Source organism: Phaethon lepturus, unplaced genomic scaffold (genome assembly GCF_000687285.1).
Source record: "Phaethon lepturus isolate BGI_N335 unplaced genomic scaffold, ASM68728v1 scaffold4376, whole genome shotgun sequence".
In the NCBI taxonomy this organism is placed as follows: Eukaryota; Metazoa; Chordata; class Aves; order Phaethontiformes; family Phaethontidae; genus Phaethon; species Phaethon lepturus.
In genome coordinates, this window is record NW_010548198.1 from 109259 (window position 1) to 129350 (window position 20092).

At 36.5% G+C, this 20092-nt stretch overlaps 1 protein-coding gene across 1 annotated transcript in view; it reads left to right on the forward strand.

The window, feature by feature from the left end:
- Nucleotides 1–20092, forward strand: part of ATP11A (ATPase, class VI, type 11A) — a gene marked incomplete at its 5' end in the record, with an annotated part of 67060 nt that overhangs the window by 41099 nt on the left and 5869 nt on the right. Inside the window, 11 exons of the mRNA XM_010289889.1 lie at nt 515–766; nt 3286–3460; nt 4711–4813; nt 5071–5216; nt 6179–6238; nt 7797–7924; nt 10277–10412; nt 10914–10937; nt 15811–15876; nt 16150–16253; nt 17996–18161. Coding sequence (XP_010288191.1) covers nt 515–766; nt 3286–3460; nt 4711–4813; nt 5071–5216; nt 6179–6238; nt 7797–7924; nt 10277–10412; nt 10914–10937; nt 15811–15876; nt 16150–16253; nt 17996–18161 — 1360 coding nt within the window. The remainder of the gene's footprint in view (nt 1–514; nt 767–3285; nt 3461–4710; nt 4814–5070; nt 5217–6178; nt 6239–7796; nt 7925–10276; nt 10413–10913; nt 10938–15810; nt 15877–16149; nt 16254–17995; nt 18162–20092) is intronic.

Here is a 20092-nt window from a genome sequence, read left to right on the forward strand (position 1 = left end):
AAGAACTACAAAGCAGGTTACTGAGAAAATGAAGGAAGAATCTTTAGGTCTTAAAAAAATTCAAAAACTGTCTGTTAAAACTGGGAGGTGACTAGTAACTCAGCGGTACTTCACATTTGATGTCATTACCTGAAAGCACTAAAAATATTTTAAGTTAAGTACTTGGATGGGGAATGAAGCATCTTGTCTTTTAGGCTATATAAATGAAAGGTGAAACTTTGAGCACTTCAGAAAAAGTATTTTTATTATTTATAATTACTAGTGTATATATAGAGCACTATTATTACATTATTATTACAATTACAAATTATTAAGTTATTACAAAATAATAGTACAATTATTTTTAATGTACTACTCCCAAAAATATTTTTAGATTCACACCTTGGGGAAAATTCTTAGATCTGATAATTTTTATTGAAATTTTTTATTTGGTTATGGAAACTTTTCACATGGACCTCTGAATTTCTCATTTCCAAGCAATCTATCAATGTACTTTGTCAATTGACTTCCACAGACTACAAGAAAAAGCTGCTGACACTATTGAAGCACTCCAGAAAGCTGGAATTAAAGTTTGGGTTCTGACGGGAGACAAAATGGAGACTGCTGCAGCTACTTGCTATGCTTGCAAACTGTTCCGGAGAAATACACAAATACTTGAGCTAACCACAAAGAAAATTGAGGAACAGAGTTTACACGATGTGCTTTTTGACCTAAGCAAAACTGTCCTACGACACAATGGCAGCTTAACCAGGGATACTTTCTCAGGGTAAGGAAAAAGTTGAATTTTCAAGCGAGGAATGGGTTTCTGTGCGTTTCATGAACAATTAAATGATTGCTTGATCCCTTAAGAGCAGCAGCATACTATGTTTCATTTTGTGTTGTTGAAGAGTGAATTACTGTATGGCAATTAATAAGAAGTTTGTTCCACATAAGTTTAAATTTTCACAGTCATGGTTCTTTCTCTGTATCATTTCTGGTACTGCTTTAACTGCTAAAAGAAAAATCACAACTGACATTGTAATTATATATTTTTGCACTGCAAAAATATTTATTCTTGGCAAAAATGACTGTAAAGCAGAATACTTTTCCTAACTTTTAAAAAGGAAGCAGATAAGATATATTCCTGTAATCAGAGTTAGTATGCGATGTGACGTTCTTGATAAGACCAAGGCCACAGAGAACAACAATAGAACAACAACAATGTATGGCCCTACTGTGCTATTTCTAGGAAAGATTATGCTACATTTACAGACAGGTGACAGGCAACAGCATAGTACCAAATCTTCTGGTATGCATAAAAATACTTAAAGTGCTCTAAATGATAAAGAAATCACTGATTTCTGTGTATTTTGAGTATACATAGAAGGATAGGTGTCGTATAAAGAAGTGATTTCCTTGAAACATAACATGGAATAAGATAGAAAATGGCCTTAAAAAGCAAAAAACAGGTATAATGTAAATTACGAGACCAACAGGTAGTAAATTAGGCTACTTATTAGAAGCTTAATAGCTGGTAGACATTACTTGCTCTTTTTTTCCATTGTGAAAATGTAAGAATTGAATTCTAAAACATAGTTATCATCATTATGATGACAAGAAATTCCTGGTCTTCCAGACATAATGGTGCATATTTGATGTTTTGTTTTAATATGGAACCAGCTAGCAAGTACATTTTACATGCATTTGTATTAAGTTTGTAGTAAAGGAACAACAAGCAAATAAGCATTTGTGTTAGTATTTTAGCAAAGAGTTTCTAAAACTCTTAGCCTTAGAGCTTGAAACTCTGGGCTAGAACGTTTTTCTTAGCTCTCCTTACACTGTAAACAAAATTGGACTAATCAATAACATTTGTATATTCAGTTAAATCATATTTCTCTGTGTCATCTGTACCACACTTAGCTTAAGTCCCACAGGTCTTGCAAGGTACATTTAAACATGTTTTAACTTTTTGTGCAATGCCAGTTTTCTAAATATTAAGACTCTTCAGAATTTTTTTGTCTTTGGCTCCAGAGTTGGAGAATGTGCTAAGATAGTAATAGCAGGACTCTGTCTGGATGTTCAAAATTCAGGCTGAGTGTCTCTTACTATAATACGTCAAACATTCAGTACATTGCCTAAACTTCATAATAATACATTTTTGGTTGATACCGTTGTATACTAATGGCATTGCCCTATTTGTGCCAGTGGTAACAAGGTGCTGAAAGTATCTGTGAACTGTTATTAAATATATTTTGCAGTACTTTATATTGTTTGTCAAAAATACCTTGTGTTCTAAATATGCCTGAAATACTTTAATATTAATAAATACGGTGTTTTCCTCACAAACATTGGTCCTGGTGAAACCATGTTTGTTGAAAACCCATGTGCAGTAGTTTAACCTCGGAACACTGAAACTAGAGCACAAATAAACCTCAATCTATGTTTATACAACACTCACCGCTGACCTGGAGCCTGGGGCTGCTGTGTAACGCAGGCAGATGCAGGGGTGCTCTGAAATAACTAGTTCAGATGCTGCAGAAAACTGCTCTTACAGTGCGGCACTCAGCACGGCCATCGTCCCTCACTCTTCAGCATATGTTATTGTGGTACACTGTGCTTCATGTGACCATGGCTACACGTATAGCAACGTCCAAATTATTACAGGCATACCCATAATAGATTAATATCTAATAATATATTTTAATATTATTGATAACGTATATAATAATTATCATTACAGGTATACCTGTACTGGACTTAGCCACCACACCAAACACGAAGTGTATGTACTGTAAATGTAAGCAGTGGCTTTATCTCTCTAGGCCAAGAAGTCTTTTAGGCATTTCCTTCAGAGCATGGTTTACTTCCTGAAATGTAGACCCTTGAAAAACATGGTTATTTTCTTCATCAAAGTAGATCTCAGAGTACCCTTTAACTTTTTTTTCTATATTATGGAACATGCCACAAAATCAACTTTCTTCCTGCAACTCAGTTTACCTCACTGCAGTTCTTGGAGCCCTGTCAAACCAAACTGAAAGGTCATGAATTATACACTCATGCTCACTGGTGAAGTCACTGAGGTATCGTATTTCTGTCTTTGAACTGGTGAAGAACTGAATATTTTCAACATAATCTAGAATTTTAAAATGTCATAAATGGCAGTCCTATACAAGGAATTTCCTTTAGCAGTATGCTAATTTTGCAATATTCCATACTCATTAATTTTCACAAAAGAACTATTGCCAAATTTAAAATACGTTGGAGAATTTTACAGTGACTCTTAGTTTATATTTTATCTCTGAACAGACTTTCAACTGATATGCAAGATTATGGTTTAATTATTGATGGAGCAGCATTATCATTAATAATGAAGCCAAGACAAGATGGGAGCTCTGGTAACTACAGAGAGCTCTTTCTTGAAATTTGCAGGAACTGCAGTGCAGTGTTATGCTGTCGAATGGCACCTCTGCAAAAAGCACAGGTTTGTATTTCATTTTGTAACTGTTTGTTGGCTGTGCACATATGTAAATATTGGAAGTTAATATTCTGTATGACTTATGTATGATAACTTAAAATTTTGCCATTTACTTTTGTATCTTCTAAAATGGAAAAAGGGAGAGGGGAAAATTTCTGTTGGCAAGCAATTTAGATAATGATACACTAAAACGGCACCCAGCTGTGCACCTGAATTTGATTTATGTACATATTGTGCAAATTTTATGGTTGGTACATGCTGATAAATGAACATATTTAATGAACTGAACTAATTGCTTCCTTTTTAACCTAACAAGCTTTGAATAGTCTACTATCTATTGATAGTACAAAAACCTGCATTATTTATTACTGCAGAGTGGTATTTCTTCTCTATTTTTAACATAAGTGGGAAGCCACGAAAGAAAAATCCAGACAGAAAAATGTGTGCATTATCATTTTTAAGCACTTCTTGACTGTTGTATACTAGTTTGTATCAAGTAAAATAATATCCTTCCATTACTGACACATCTCCATATAGCTGAAGAACTTTTAAAGGAAACAAACATTGGAATATATACTACTTTTTTCCTTTCAAACTGTCATGTCTTTTTCTCAGTGCTCACGTACAGTATATGTAGCCCTTATGCATTTTAAGAAATGTCTTTAGCCAGCACTTTTAACTGTCTGGAAGCTTGTGGAAGTTTTTAGTTGCAGCTTACTCAGTACCAAATTTACAGAGTTGATCATTTGTAACGCAGAGATGTGAAGTCAAATTTTTGGACAGTTTCTATGTCAACAGTGTTTAGATATATACAGAGTCCTATTATCTTTTCTCAAATGGTAAGAAAAAAATTCAGTACAGTTAAGCAAGCAGACTCTTTCAGTCTTTAGTTTCAGGATTTCTTTGAAATTGTACACTCTGTCTCTGGAAGCTTTTTAATTTATTAATGCGCTTACACAGCATTAAGCAATCTTAACATCATCTTCCTTTCTTCTGCCTTTCCTTCCTCCTGTCCATTTCTCTCAAAATATTTTGGAAGTGTTTGAAAAACGTTATTTTATATTTGGAACAAATACTTGTAATATGAAGAAACTACTGTGATCTTTATGTGTTGTAGTTACATTGGGTAACACTGTTTTTGTGTCCCTTCACAGAATTTCTTATATAGCTCTGTTGGTCATTTTTAATTCATCGTATACTCATGCAAAATAAGCAAACCATTACAGAGAAGAGTTTTTAACACTATTTTTTTCCAGATTGTAAAATTGATTAAGTTATCAAAGGAGCATCCTATCACGTTAGCAATTGGTGATGGAGCAAATGATGTCAGTATGATTCTAGAAGCACATGTTGGTATAGGTAAGTGTGCTTTTTAGAATATTAATTCAAATTAAATGACAAAAAACATTTACTACTTGAAAACAGACAGTCTCAAAGAATCAGCGTATACATTTAGAGACAACTTTTAGTGAATTTACCCCAGGAACTTTATGAGATATGGTGGTGATCTCTTATTAAATCAATGTCATAGCATTATTATATTATTTTTCAAATAATTGTATCTTTGAAATACTTCTTCAGTTATTAAACAGCTTCATCACTTTTTTTTTTTTAAGGAATCATTGGCAAAGAAGGTCGTCAAGCAGCGAGAAACAGTGACTATGCAATACCTAAATTTAAACATTTGAAAAAAATGTTGCTTGTTCATGGGCATTTTTATTATGTTAGGATATCTGAACTTGTGCAATACTTCTTTTATAAGGTAGGAGAATGCTTATTCTAATTACATAAATCTCAAAAACTTACATGGTAATATCTAACTATATACACAGTTTCCACAGTCAATGGTAGAAATAAAGCAATAATTCCATAAAGAGATTTTGTTGAGTGCCAGATGCAACACTGAAATGGGATTATTGTTTTTATCCAGACAATGAAGTGAAATAGGTTTTATGTAGATATATTCTGTAATCTATGGTATGTTTAAAAGCAAAATTTGCCTTGTCTTTTTTTTTTTCTCTCTTACAAATTCCAACACAGACTGTTCTACTTATTTTCTGTATGTTCTAGCTTCTCTCTACAGTGGCCTTTTAAATCAAGCTGGAATTAATATTTGAGGCCTTAGCATAGCATAATTTACTTTAGTTTCTAAATTCATTAGGATAGAGTATGTGGAGAAACTTCATAATGTGCATCCCGTGTTTAGACAGTTTTGTTATGTCTAGAAGTTCAAAGTTCTTTCAGTAAGCAATGGAAGATTATAGAAAGGAATCTTCAGAAGATGAATTCAAGATCTTAGTGTTTGACTCCATGTACAGTTAAGAGAGGGTGTAGTTTGCAGTCACAGCTAGAAACATCTTAAAATCACTTTGCTGGGAACCATGCTAACCAGAGTATCTGCTTGCTTATGGTAGTAAGCAAACTACTAATTGCAGTAGTTTGTGTCCTACTGTGGATTGTACCTTGTTTGCCTTGCCTTAACCGAGGTGTGCTCCTGGATAGCAAAATTCATCATTGCCCTTGAATTTTGAAAATGTAGCCTTATAAGTTTGCAGTACTACTGTAAGATGAGAATGTTGATATTTACTCTATGCAGCTCCTTCTACTGTTCCTGCAACGTTTACTATTACTAGCGTTACAAAACTATGATATACATAACTATAGCATTGTACAGCATATAAATTAGTGCTTATGACTTGATGACTGTGTCACTTTGTCTTTCAGAATGTCTGCTTCATTTTTCCTCAGTTTTTATATCAGTTCTTCTGTGGGTTTTCACAACAGGTTAGTTGTTCTTTTTCTCTCACTGCCACATTTTAGGCATTTAAAAAAAAAAAGGATCCTTTAACACTGTACCCATTCAGCTTAGAAAATTTCTAGGCTAGTTTACACATTGTAAAAAGAAGAGTATTGCTTTTGGTTCATATGGTTATCAGTGGCAGTTAAGTTACAGAAATCAATTTTATGAATTACCATAAAATAAATGTCATTTTCAAAGTCAAAGGATACAGGAAACCAAAATTTGGAAATGGCAATGCAAAGTGAAATGTCTGTTAGGTTTAAGTTTATTGAACGTGGACAATCCTGAAAGAGAAGTAGTTGAACTAGTTGTTCATTTCTAGAATTCAGAATGAAAATGGAAGAATAACTAGTCTTCTCTGGGGTATGCAGGTATGAATTGCAAACTTCACACAAATGGCAGCATTCAATTAGTTGAAAAGGAAAAATAAACACGGGAAGATAGAGGAGAAGTCAACTGCTGCTCACCAGAAAAGTGCCATCATTCAGGAGAGGATCCAGTATTCCCCTTTCTGAATTTTTGGTTTTTTGCTTTTCCCCTTTACTCTTGTCTAATTTGTGCAGAAAAATCCACCTCTTCTTTCTTCTGAATAAGGGAGCAAAAACCAAAGGAGTAAACGACTGGACGTAGACAAAAAGAGGATTAAGTTTTCAGGATTAAATTGGACCAGAGCAGGATTTAATTGGGAGAAAACAGTACTGTTGCTTTGAATTTGTGGAATGTCTCAGAAGAAAGCTCCTGGAGGAGTAAAAATGACAGAACTATTTTTTTTTGTCTGTTTGGGTTTTAATTTCAAACAACCATTGAAAACTTTATAGGTTTTTATCAAGTATTATTAGGATTTAGATATGAAAGCATGTGTTGATGAAAATTTAGTTGTAAAATTTTCCATTCTTTTAATTGCTAAATATAATTTTGAATCAAAAGGGGGTTTTGACAGCAATTTTTACGGAATAAATGATCACCAAATAGGTTTTGGGAAATAAACAGTTCTTTTTATAGGATGATGTGGTGAGTTTCAATGATGATACATACATGGAGAAGTAGTTCTGAGGCAAGAAGGATCAAAGACGTGTTGGGGTGTTTCTTTGTACAGCTCATTGCAGTCACCCACAGCTGAAGAACCTCTGGAGTACTCCCCTTTTCTCCCTGCATGTCTCCATGTTATAGAGACGTGGAGGAGATAAAAGGTGGCGTGGATGTGCTGGAGAGGAGTTTCTGCCTCTACAGGAATCTACTGTTGTTCAGTTTGGGTAGTTTGGAGCTGGTCTTACAGTTGAAACAATAGGAGGGGCTGATATGTGGATCAGACTATTAAACTGTTCTTTTAGTTCTCCTTTTGTCCTTCAGATGAATAGGGTACAAGTGCAGAGCTGTGTCTTATATCAGTTAGCAGCTGTTCAGGGATATTTGCCTCCATTGTGAAGGGATATAGTTTTGTTTTTCCTGAAGAAGTTGACTCATACATTTTAAAGCAAGTGTGATGCAGTGGATTGTGTTTTGAAATTAACACTAGCTGATTTAATTCTTTCCCATCTACAGACTTTATACGATACTGCGTATCTAACACTGTACAATATCAGCTTCACTTCCCTTCCTATCCTCTTGTACGGTCTAATGGAACAACATGTCAGTGCAGACACACTCAAGAGAGAGCCTTCCCTATACAGGTAAAATTAATACATTGTGCCCCAAAGTTTGACTGTTCAATTGTGGGATCTATCTCTGTTAGAAACAAAGTTGTAGGATTTCTGTACCACAAGTTTCCAGTAGAACATCAGATACACTGCAACAGAAGGGTTGAAGACCATGTGCAGAGTCTATAAACTGCAATAGATACACATGTATTTTTACATGTATATTTACATACTGCAATCCACACCATTCATATGCTACATTAGTGAGTGAGAGCAAAATAGGAATTACTGTTCAAATAAAAATGTGATTTATTTTAGTACTCTCTATTTCTTCCAGCCATGGGGAGCAGAGGTGTTTTAAAAAGAGAAAACATACGCTTTCTTCTCTGTACATGTTTTATTCTGAAAGAAAAGAGGACTGAGCAGTAGAGTGTTGGATCATAGGATGTATTCTGTGTGGTGTCCAACATTGTCCTCTGCGTATTTTTGACTCACTTTCTGTGCATTGGAATTATGTCTGGCTTACATTCTTAGCCCCTTGAAATACAGTTCTTGCCAAGTAACTGCACGGGGTCATCTAAATTAGGAACAGTGCACAGGTTTGATTCTTGTAGCTGCAAAACCAGTACATTTCAGAGAGTGGTAACAGCAGATAATCAAAGGGAAAACATTTTTTTGAGAGAGGTAATGTTAGATGCCCAAAAGTTAGTCAATGCAGTGATATGTTTTTGCCTCTGAAATTGCCTTGCTTTAACCCCAGCTGGCAACTAAGCACCACCCAGCCGCTCGCTCACCACCCACAGGTGAGAGGACAGGGGAGAGAATCTGAAGAAAACGCATGGGTTGAGATACAGACAGTTCAATAGGTAAAGGAAAAACCATGCACGCAAGCAGAGCAAAACAAAGAATTCCTTCCCACGGGCAGGCAGGTGTTCAGCCATCCCCAGGGAAGCAGGGCTCCATCATGCGTAACAGTTACTTGGGAAGACAAATGCCGTAACTGTGAACATGTGTCGTCCCGCCCAGCGTCCTTCTTCTTTGCCCCTAGTTTATATGCTGGGCATGATGTCATATGGTAGGGAGTATCCCTTCGGCCAGCCTGGGTCAGCTGTCCTGGCCATGTCCCCTCCCAGCTCCCCGGGCACCCCCAGCCTGCTCGCTGGCAGGCCAGCATGAGAAGCTGGACTGTCCTTGACTGCTCAGCAACAACCCAAAACATCAGCACGTTATCAACATTATTTTCATCCCAAAGCCAAAACACAGCCTCACGCTAGCTCCTATGAAGAAAATTAACTCTATCCCAGCTGAAACCAGGACAGAAATTGAAAAGAAATAGAAGATACTACTGTTGAAACATACCCTCCCCCCGATTTTTATTTTCTCTTCTATATTTTAAATGTTTTCAGTTTAAAAATGGTCATTCAGAAGACGTTTTTGGTTTTTGAAAGCTAGCAGAGGTTAATTGGTCGAAAATATTTGGGTTTTAGATATATAACAGAGTCTGCTGCTAGACTGTTTTGGGCAATAGTGCAGTAGTTCTAGGCCAGATGAGGCTGTTAACCACATACATTTTGCACTGTATATTGGCAATCTACCAGGAGAAATTACTTCATATGGATATCAGGCAGGTTTTAAAGTGCATATGGTGAAAGTATCAGTTTGGTAGTAAATGTTTCTGTAATTCAAGGTTTTCATTTAACTATGTTCTGATTTACTCTGATGTGTTTATGATATATGCCAAGTTGATATATACTCATTCTGTGTGCAGGAGCTAGTTGTAATACTTGATTTTTTCTGTAATGGGAAAATGCATGCTAGTGAACAGTTCTACTGTTGAACAATCCCTGTATTTCATGTGGGAAAACATTCAAGAAACTGAATTTGACTTGAAGCTTCAATTCAACTGCAAAATCCTTGTTTTGCGTGTTCCACATAAAATTAATATCTTGTTTTGTTACAATGTTCTGGATAAAAGTACCCCATAGGAAATAAAGCAAAGTCTCCAGAGACCTCTAGTGACCTCCATTTAGAATCTACAGTGGATCATCACATGCACAGCAAATACTGGGGAAAAAAAGATACCTTCTGTAAAAAAGATTTGCAAAGTAAATGGGTGCAGCACAGGAGAATTTACCATATGGTTGAAATAGGCAGAATTACAGGCAGCAGTTAAAAGGGTCTAGTAAAAATTAAATAAAAAAAAACACGAGGAGACCTTCAGGAAGGACTTGGATGTGAAGTGGTAGACAGTTGTCATGTGGAAATGCGGTGGTCTTGCATGCAATATCTTAATTGTTTTTCCCTCAAAAACCAATACGAGTGACATCATTTGTCTTGGCTTTTTGAACATGCTGATAATGAATGCATATATTTTGTATTACACAGAGATGTTGCCAAGAATGCTTTGCTGCGCTGGCGTGCATTTATTTATTGGACATTCCTAGGAGTGTTTGATGCTGTGGTATTTTTCTTTGGTGCCTATTTCTTGTTTGACAACACAGTTGTGACCAGCAATGGACAGGTTAGTGTTTTCTTCAAGATTTCCAGCACAGATGATAAATGTTTTATGAGTTATGGTGAGATAGATGGGTTATGTATTTAGCAAAGTCTGAACTACGCAATAGGAATTTTGTGCATCGGTAAACAAAGCAATAGGACTAGATACAACTTAGGAGAAATATGTATTGTAAATTCCAAGTATTCCTTCAGAATTTCCATAGTAACTTTTCTGTTTTGTGCCTAACATGCATCTGATGAATATTTGATTAACATATCAAAAGACTCTTGGTAGAGTAGTTACGAAAGATCATAAAAGATCTTAAGTACAACAAGCTTTTTAATATTTTAGTTATTTTTTTACATTTTGCAGCTTAAAATAATCAATCTCTACTTGCTTTGCAGTCACATTAATGCAAATTGTAAGAACTTTTGCATTTTATTTATTTTACCCATTGATATTTTGGTCTGTTTTATTTGTGTGCTTTTTTTTCTTTTTGCTACTTGCTTCTCTTCCTATCCTCAGCTAATGACAACCAGCACTCACATGGTAAGACTATTGTGGATTTGTCATGATATTCATTTCATCTTTCACTGTTCTTTAACTAAACTGTTAAAGAGCAGTTAAGTACTTCCTAGAATTATTTCAAAATATCACTTAAACCTATAGATAGAAATGCTCATTATTGCTACTGTATAAATACTTAAAATATAAAGAACCTTATATAGAGTATAAGGTATATTAAGGTATACGTGCTGCAGTAAAGAGTTACGAAGTTCAAAAAATAAGTAGGCTTTTTGCTTCCTTGTGTTTTATATTTTATTCTGTGCTTTTCTGTGACCTACATTTTGTTGCTGACTCTCTCCGCTATAGAAAATTTATTAGTTTATGCTATAAAGTGCTTGAATGGCTTTAGAAAAGACCCTCAAAGTGAGAAAATAAACTGGGCACAATTTTGTTGTGTATATGTAATGTACATGTTTGCTAGAAAACCAATATTCAACTATCATTAAATACCATCTTTGTGACATCTATCAGGGAAATGAACTGTTGTGTGAGAGAACCCTTGTTAGAGCTTTTCTAAGGACAGAATGAATTTCCATTAGACATAACTGTACACTGCAGCGCTTCTTCTGGTACCATTATGTTCCCTGTTTGATGTTCAACACTGCATCGGCTTATGTTTATAGCCCTGAAAATTAGACTTCTAATACCTGCACACATTTGCTAAATGGTTTCTTTTGCAAATATTCTGACTGGGTTCCTTTTAAAAATTTTAGTCTACTTCTGTTGCCGACATTGAATCAAATTCTTCTTGATAAAGCTTTAAAGCCAGACTAGTGCCTAATTTCCAAATTTTGAATGTTTATGTCTACAACTGGATACCCTACCCATGTTAATATTTGATAATAAAATGTATTGCTTGATGAGACATTCTGACTCTTGAGTGTCAGAGTGGGTTAGAAAATTCATCATCATTCGACATGCATGCTTGCTTGTGTGTATGTATAAAACTTATATATTTAGAGTTGCAATTTTAGATTTAAAGGCTTGAAAATGTTAGTGTTCAGGAATAGTCAGAGATACATATATGAGTTCATACATGCATGTATACTAGCTAGTGTTGATGGTTATTTCCAAATATTTAAATTATGCTCACATCTAGAAAAAGTCAATGAACAACTTTAAGATTTGAAAGGTTCACTGCAACAAAATGTTATTATAGACAGGGAAAAGGTAGAAAACAGGAAAAGGGATAAAAGGGCTGAAGGTAACACTAACACTATAAATTATATAAGACGATTCAAGTTAGGTTCTAAATTGTTAAAATGGGTGCTGAAGCAAAAATTTTGAATTCTTCTTTCCCTCCAGAAATTAACTAATCACCATTGTTGCAAAACTAGTAAAAAGTGAAGAAAGTCAATGTCTTTCACTTAGATTGATGCCTGTGTCAGACTAAAATTTAGATACCATTAAGCTTACTTCCAAGCATAATCCCCCCAGGATGTTTCTCGATATTTAGAAATTTGTTTGAAACTGTTTACATGCTGTAGAGTGATGTTACTAGAATAATGAAAATGTGTACTTCTAATTGCTGAGGTTTACTTCATAAATGCCTCCCTCGGTCATTTCCTGGTAAGCAAAACTAAGATGCCGAAGATTTATCTCTTATTAATTGTTATTAATTTGTGATACTGCTTTGTGTATGGTGTTCCACTTTGGCTATGACATGGTTGGTGGTGTAAAAACATATAGTCAGAGACCAACTACATAGGGAAGGTAAGAAGAAAAGAAGGCACCGTAGAAGTAATTGCGGATTGTAAATGTCATCTTAGTTTACCCATATGATAAAATGTATTTCCTGTGTGATTTTTTTTATTTTAACATTTGATGCGGAGTGGATTAAATATAGTTGTTAAGCTGGGTTCAGAGATAGGTAGGAGAAACGAAGTTAAAAGGAATAACAAAAGGGAAATACAAAACAACAGGAAGGAAGTGAGGTGAGTAGAACGATGAATTGGAACATGAAAGAGACAACAAATATGGTTGCAGAAGGAGGAGGGGAAGTCTTGGATAGGCTGGGAGCAAGGCATAGAAGAATATTTGTTAATACACTAGATGTTAACAAACAGACTTAAAAAGACTGATTCGTAGCCTGAAGACACGAGTAGCATCTTGAGATAGTAAATGCTGAAAATACATTGTGAGGTTTTTGTAACTCACACCATCCCATATTGCTCTGCTTACCTTTCTTTGTGACAAATTAGCAGCCTTATGGAGTCCGGTATCCCGGTGCTATGACCTTGTTTTCTGAGCCAAAAAGATGGCTTTTTGAACCCGTGAAGGGTTTGGTTGCAGCATGATGCTTTCTATCTAGTCTGACAAACAGAGACAGGGGAAGGTTGTTTTAACTTTTTTATTTAATCTAATAGCTTTCATTGGAAATATGGACATATCTGTTTCAGTATGCAGAAACTCAGACTGACAATAGGCTCTCTGAGAGATTCCAGATAGGATATGAGAGTATTGTAAAATTTAACTGCAGAGAGAAAGTTGGTAAATGGCATCATTTGAATTTCCTGAACCAGATTCCTGTCCAGTTTTAACTGCCCTGATTTTTGTTAGGGCACACAAAATACTGTAGTAAGCCTAGTGACCCTGTAAAATTATTATATTACATATCAAAGTAAATATCAAAATGCTGAAAAATTTCAGTCCTTCATTTTGTGTTCTGTGCACTTGGTCACACATTGAGTAATTTTTTAAAAAAGAGATGATTACTCAGAATAATGAGTCTTTCAGCCAGTCATGTGTTTATTTTTTAAATGATTTTCCATTCCCAGTTGATCAGATTATCTCAGCCTATCTTCCTGCAGATTTCTGTCTTGTGCCTGGCTGTGGTCTCTGTTCAGTTTTTCCATGGCAGCTTATTTGTGTCATCACTTGCCCATGTGGATCCCCTGTCATCTAATATTGGGCGAGCTCATACAGAATAATGTAGATGGGAAGGGACCCTGAAGGTGATCTAGTTCAACTCCCTGCTTTCTGCAGGGCTAATTAAAATCAAGCTGCTCAAAACTTTGTGTAGTCTTTTTCTGAAGTTTTGAATATCCCTGAGGATGGAGATTCCATAACCTTTCTGGGCCACCTGTTCCAATGTTTTTCTGCCTTCATGGTGAAAAAATTTCCTAATACCTAAGTAGAATTTTTCTTGTTGCTGAAGAGTAGTCTGTTACAGTTGTTCATCTTTTGTAATTGTTCTTGAAATATCTGTGGGCAACTACTAGGTTGTTTCCTAACCTCTGTTCCACCAGACTAAATAAGTCATTCAGCCTCTCTTCACAGGAGAGCTATAGACTGCTAACCATCTTGCATATGTTATGTTAGCCATTCTCTGTTTTTCACCTGGCGATTTGCTCATGATGCTCTCTGTGTCACCGTCCAGGCCACTGACAGAGATATTCAACAATATCAGCCCCAGCATCAGTCCCTGATATAGTTCACTGATTACCAGCAGCCAACCAACCATCAAGTCACTAAACTCACTAAACTTTTGAGTCGAGTGATTCAGCCAGTTTTCAACTCAGGTCTGTTTACCAAGCCCTGGCTTCCTTATCTTCCATATGAGAACGCTGCCTGAGTCAAGTGTCAAACACCTTGCTAAATTCAAAATAGATTGCATCTACTGCTCTCCCTCCTTTAACAACTTCTTAACCTGCTGCTCCCACATTGTTGGCTTCTCCTTCCCAAGCTTTGCTGTTAAATGCAAAGAGCAGGTTTTGCTCAAGAAGACTAATATCCAGAGTATTGAATACTTCAGCATTTTCTTTTAACACTTTCCACTAAGTTGTTTTACCACTGCATCAGTGGACTTAAGTTTTCCCTTTGAAACGAGGATATCTGTAAATATCCTTTTTGTCACCCTCAACACCCCTCACTAATCTAAGTTTGAGCGGGGCTTTGTGTGATTTTATTCCTCTGTACACAAGTAATGCTTTTATATGCTACCCATTTGCTGCCTGCTCATATTGTCATCTCTTGCATGCTCCCATTTTGCCTTTTTATTCATTGAGAAATGTCCTGCTTGAGCAACTGGGTCTTCTGCTGAAATTTCATGTGTTCCTGCAGAAGAGAGTTCATGAGTTCTCAGCAGTTTTCTCTTTCAAAATCATTTGCCTCTCTTGGCACACTTCTCTTTCATGGGTGTAATGCTCTGAATAAACAAAGTCTCTTCTCTTAAAATACAGTGACCTAACTCTCTTGCTTACTTTCCCAACGCTTCTTTGGATCCCAGACTTGGTCATCTCATAGCTGCTGCAGTCCAAGCAATCCTCTGTGACCATATTCACCACCAGTTCTTCCCTCTGTCAACATTAATGATCATTTCTGGCCTCTTGAAAAGCTGAAGTGTTTTTATTTCATTATGCAGATGGGGAGAAAATCAACCACAATTGAAAAGTATTTTATCTTAAAATGTATGTAGAACATTTATGTACTTACATGGCTTTGATGGTTATCACATTATTTCTTACACTGTCACTCATCTGTATAACACGCTGTTGAATCTCCAAGAGAAGGGAGACAGAGAACAGATGATGGCCAAGAAGACTGATGAAATTACTGCAGTTCATCTGTAAATCTCAGTGATTTGTTAACTGTGCTACACTTTATTAAGAAATAATGTGAACTTTAGGTTGAGTGTGTTGATTGTGGGTTTTTCCTGTCTGTATGGAAAGGAGGTGTGTACACACAAGGGCAGGAAACCAAAACAATTTGCACTGGATCATGTAAGAATTCAGTGTTGTTGCTTAAGTGTCAGTTCCTGATACAAAGCAATATATAGGTTTAGGAGGTTTATTCTGGACAGTTCACGAAGTAGTGGACAATATTACCTATAACTGCTTTGGGCCATTTTTTATAGATGTTTGGAAACTGGACCTTTGGAACACTGGTGTTTACTGTGCTTGTATTCACGGTTACATTGAAGGTAAGGTATGCTGTATTTTATCCATTGAAACTTTCCTAGAGCTACTTTTATAATACCGGTTTCTCTCTACGACTGTACATTGGAGGGTATTAGTTTAAATACAAATCTTGCTATCTGTGCCTTCTTAACTGTGCTCAAAGTTGAAAAACTTTTAGTTAATTCTGTGTAGAATACTTCCTTTTTTTCAAAGGACATCATTTTAGTTCATCTTCTGCTGAGTATTCTGTTGCTTCTAGATAGTAATAACACTGTATAATCTGTTGTTTTTTTCAGCTTGCACTAGATACACACTATTGGACGTGGATAAATCACTTCATGATCTGGGGATCACTGGTATTCTACATTATCTTTTCTCTGCTCTGGGGAGGAATTATTTGGTATGAATCCTAATACAAATTGCATTGCAAATGTTATTTCAGAAGCATAAAGTTGTTATATATTTCATTTGTTTATCCCAAACAGAACTAAATTCAGCTTTTATGTGTTGCAGAACTCCCAATAGCAGTCACATTTTAAATACAACAGTAATGGTAATTACAGAATGTTCAGCTCTTCTTTCACTGAATGGCTGCTAAAATATTCTTAGAGAAGAGTGTGAGAACAGTGTGAGCCCATAGGCTGCCACTGGGGCTATCGCCATAGTGTCAGTGAAAAGTGGTCCAAGGGTTGGTTCAAGGACATGAAGCTGGCCATCTGAGGCAAAATGTCACAGGGTAGGTCATGCCTTGCAGCTTGGGGCTAGCAACCCATCTACTCAGCTTGTCTTGGAGGGAACTAGCTGGAACAGTCTAAACTAGAGCCAGGGAGTGGAACTCACATTGAAGTTGTGCAGTTGACCAGGAGTCCTGTGTTTGAGCTCATTATTTGCCCCCTTATTTAGCAAAATAGATTTACTGTGGATATCTGAGCACTTACTTGTTCTACTGTTGGTAAGAAGCTTTTTAAGAATTAGTAACTCTGGTACATACCCGATTGAAAGTAGTTTGGGGGTTTTTTCCTTCTGTTAAAAATGTCTGTGTACTTGAAACTGAAATTTTTGGGAAGGTGATCAAGTTGAAACAGGTTCAAGTTTTTATTCTGCCCAACTGGCAACAGGAACTTGAATTTCCCTTTCTCATCTGCAGAGAGTGCCCAGTTACAAGATTATCTTTTCTAACCTCTTCTGCTGGAACTGTTCTTCATATACATAGTAAACATTCTGGGGGACCAGAGAGAAAGCAGACGCTAACTGTTGCATGGTGATTAAGGTCCCATTTAATTTGGAGTAAGGATTTGTATTTCAGTGCCTCCTTTGCAAATAAGTAATGACCTGTCAACTCCTTGGATATTCAGTAGCCTCTGAGATGTGACTATTTACGTGCAGCAGTGTATTTTAACTTAATTACCCTTTTAGTTTGCAAAGACTTCTATACAATTTTAGAAACTAGCAGGAAACTGCCCTACTGGTAGTGGGGCTTTACACTGCAGTGTTACTACAAACTGTCCATTGATCTTTGCTGTCAATAAACATGGCCTCTGGTTCCCATTACCGTACAGGGATGGCATTTTAATGACCAGACGACTGCTGTGGAAATACAGGGAGACGTGGAAGTGAAGGCAGTGAAAGTAGGGGCAGATAAAAATGTGGTGAATAGGTTAGGGAGCATATCATGAAACTGTCAGGGGTGCTTAGGGGAGCTTGAGGAGTACGAAAAAAGGTGTGGTCAATGAGCCTTACTCTAAGGATACATACAAACGTGTGTGCGTTGGGAAAGAGGAGGGAAGTGATGGGTGGGACACTAAGAAGAAAGGTGGAAAATATCTGGGGCAAGATAAGGAGTAGATGGAAGAGCATAAACAGGATTAAGAATGTAACTTAGTTTATCTTTGCAAGGGAGAGACAGCATGGGAGGGAGGACAGCATGGTATTTTCTGCAGCCTGGAAGATAAGAGGAAAGTAGTTCTCTCTAGTCAGCGCATGATTAGATCTTCTTTTGTGAAAACTGGGATGGATGACCTCCCACAAACTGGGAAGTTGAACCTGTAGTATTTCATTACTGTCATAATTTTTATATTTAATATTGCCAGTCTTTCTTTTATGTATGGAAGTGTAATATCTATTTAATCTTTTTCCTATTAGGCCTTTTCTTAATTATCAGAGGATGTATTATGTGTTCATGCAAATGCTGTCTAGTGGTCCTGCGTGGCTGGGTATAATTCTGCTCATAACTGTCAGCCTTCTTCCCGATGTTCTCAAGAAGGTCTTATGCAGACAGTTATGGCCTACCGCAACAGAAAGAATCCAGGTAAAAATATTTTTCGTTGTGAAGTTAGTTTTTAGTATCACAAGTCTCTAATAATTAGACCTCTTTGAAGCTTAGAGACAAGATTAGAACAGAGGTTCCCCACCTGTGGTGTTTATCACTGGTTGTATACTAGCCACTTCTGAGTGGTGTGGTGAAATAAGCTGCTGATTATTTACATGGTGGTATTTACCTGAACCCTCAGGCAACCCCTGTGCCTCCCTACCAGCAACCATGGGGAAATCGGCTGATGAGGATGGTGGGAGACGGGTATATGGCTCAACAGGATTCCTGATTTGAGGAGATAAGAAGGGTGAGGGGATTGGAATCTTGGTCAGGGTAGGTAGGAGGCTCTTAGCATCATCCTGGAAAGCAGTTGTTCCTGCTGTAGTGGAGTATTCAGAGGCACTGCCCACACCCCTGAATTGAAGTAATTATCTTTCATACCATTCTACTGCATAAATGAAACTCTAGTGTGGACATTTCAGCATTTACCATGCAAGCTGAGCATAGTTATCTAATGTGGAAGACCATTATTTTAGATAAGCTAAGCTCAAAATAAAACCGGTAGGAAGGGAGCATGTGATTTTATTGAAATCCCCTTTGAAGTAGGGATTTGCACAAGCAGTTGCAATCCTATACCAAGGGACTCTACAACTGCATGTGTGTTTATTATGGAATAAATCTAGAATTTATACACTTAAAATAAATGTGGTGAATATATAGTATGTTGGTAAGGAGTGTGTAGTAAACTCATGCCAACATTGTTATTGCATGATCTGTGCAGTATAATGCTTCTTTAACAAACTATTTTAAACATGCTGTACCTGTTACAAAAACACCTCTCTTAAAACTTACTCATATTCTATTAATAATTATTTCCTCTTTTATATTTCAAATTACATTTTGCCTGTCTTGATACCTTATCTCTACATAAATGTGTCTTGCTGTGCCAATGGGAAGAGTATTTTAAAATCTGTTGTCACCTCCCTTGTGATAAGCCCAAAAGGAGAAACTGTTGTGTAATAAAGACGTGCTCTCCTGAGGCTGAAAAGGGAAGCTAGGTTCTGTGGGATGCATGGTACTATTCTGGGGCCACCAAACCAGCCCCGACAGAAAATTTTACCTGTATTTTAGACCTCAACAAACTGTCATATATTATATACGTTAGAAAGTGAAGGACAGTACAGATGTTGAACATGAAAATGAATGTTATTGCCCTTGCTGTTTTCAGCCCAGCAACCACCACTGGTAGGTTAAAGTAATGAGTTACCAGCAACTGTGTGTGTAGGGTTTAGTTAGCATTTTGATGTTTATTTGAGAAGATACTTTGCATTAGGAGGAAAGGAATAAAGGAACTTTACTTCCAAGGAAAGTAAAATTTCCCCTTTGGCAAAGGTAAAAAATTCTCCTCTCATAACCTGCAAAGTAAAACCCCTTGCCATTGTTTTGTATTCCTTGAATGTACAGTTGTGAAAATGCCCCATTTCAGGAGGCCAGGAAAGAATCAAGAGTAGCAGCAAAGCATTCCCAGGCAGATCAGCATTTAGTGTTTTTCTATTTCAATACCTTTAATAGATGTGTCTCTGCCATGTAAGCAACTTGTGGAAGTTGATCTCAGTATAGGTTCTGCATGCTTCATTTAAAAGTCTAAAGAGAGAGAATGAGGATGGGTTAATGCAAAGAAACACGCTAGCAAACAAAAGCCCCAAACAAAGGTATTACCGCATTTCTTACGGACATTGTATGTTAGTGTTGGAAAAGGAATCAATGGTAAAGCAGACTTCGGGCTTAACACAGGCAATATTCATTTTTTACTATTTAGTAGAAAATCTTTGACTTTTAACCAGATATATCGCTTGTCTTTCTTCTTTCCTCTCTTTGTTTCTTCCTGTCTCCCAATCCGCTTTGTCTAAATAACTGTTCCTTGCTTT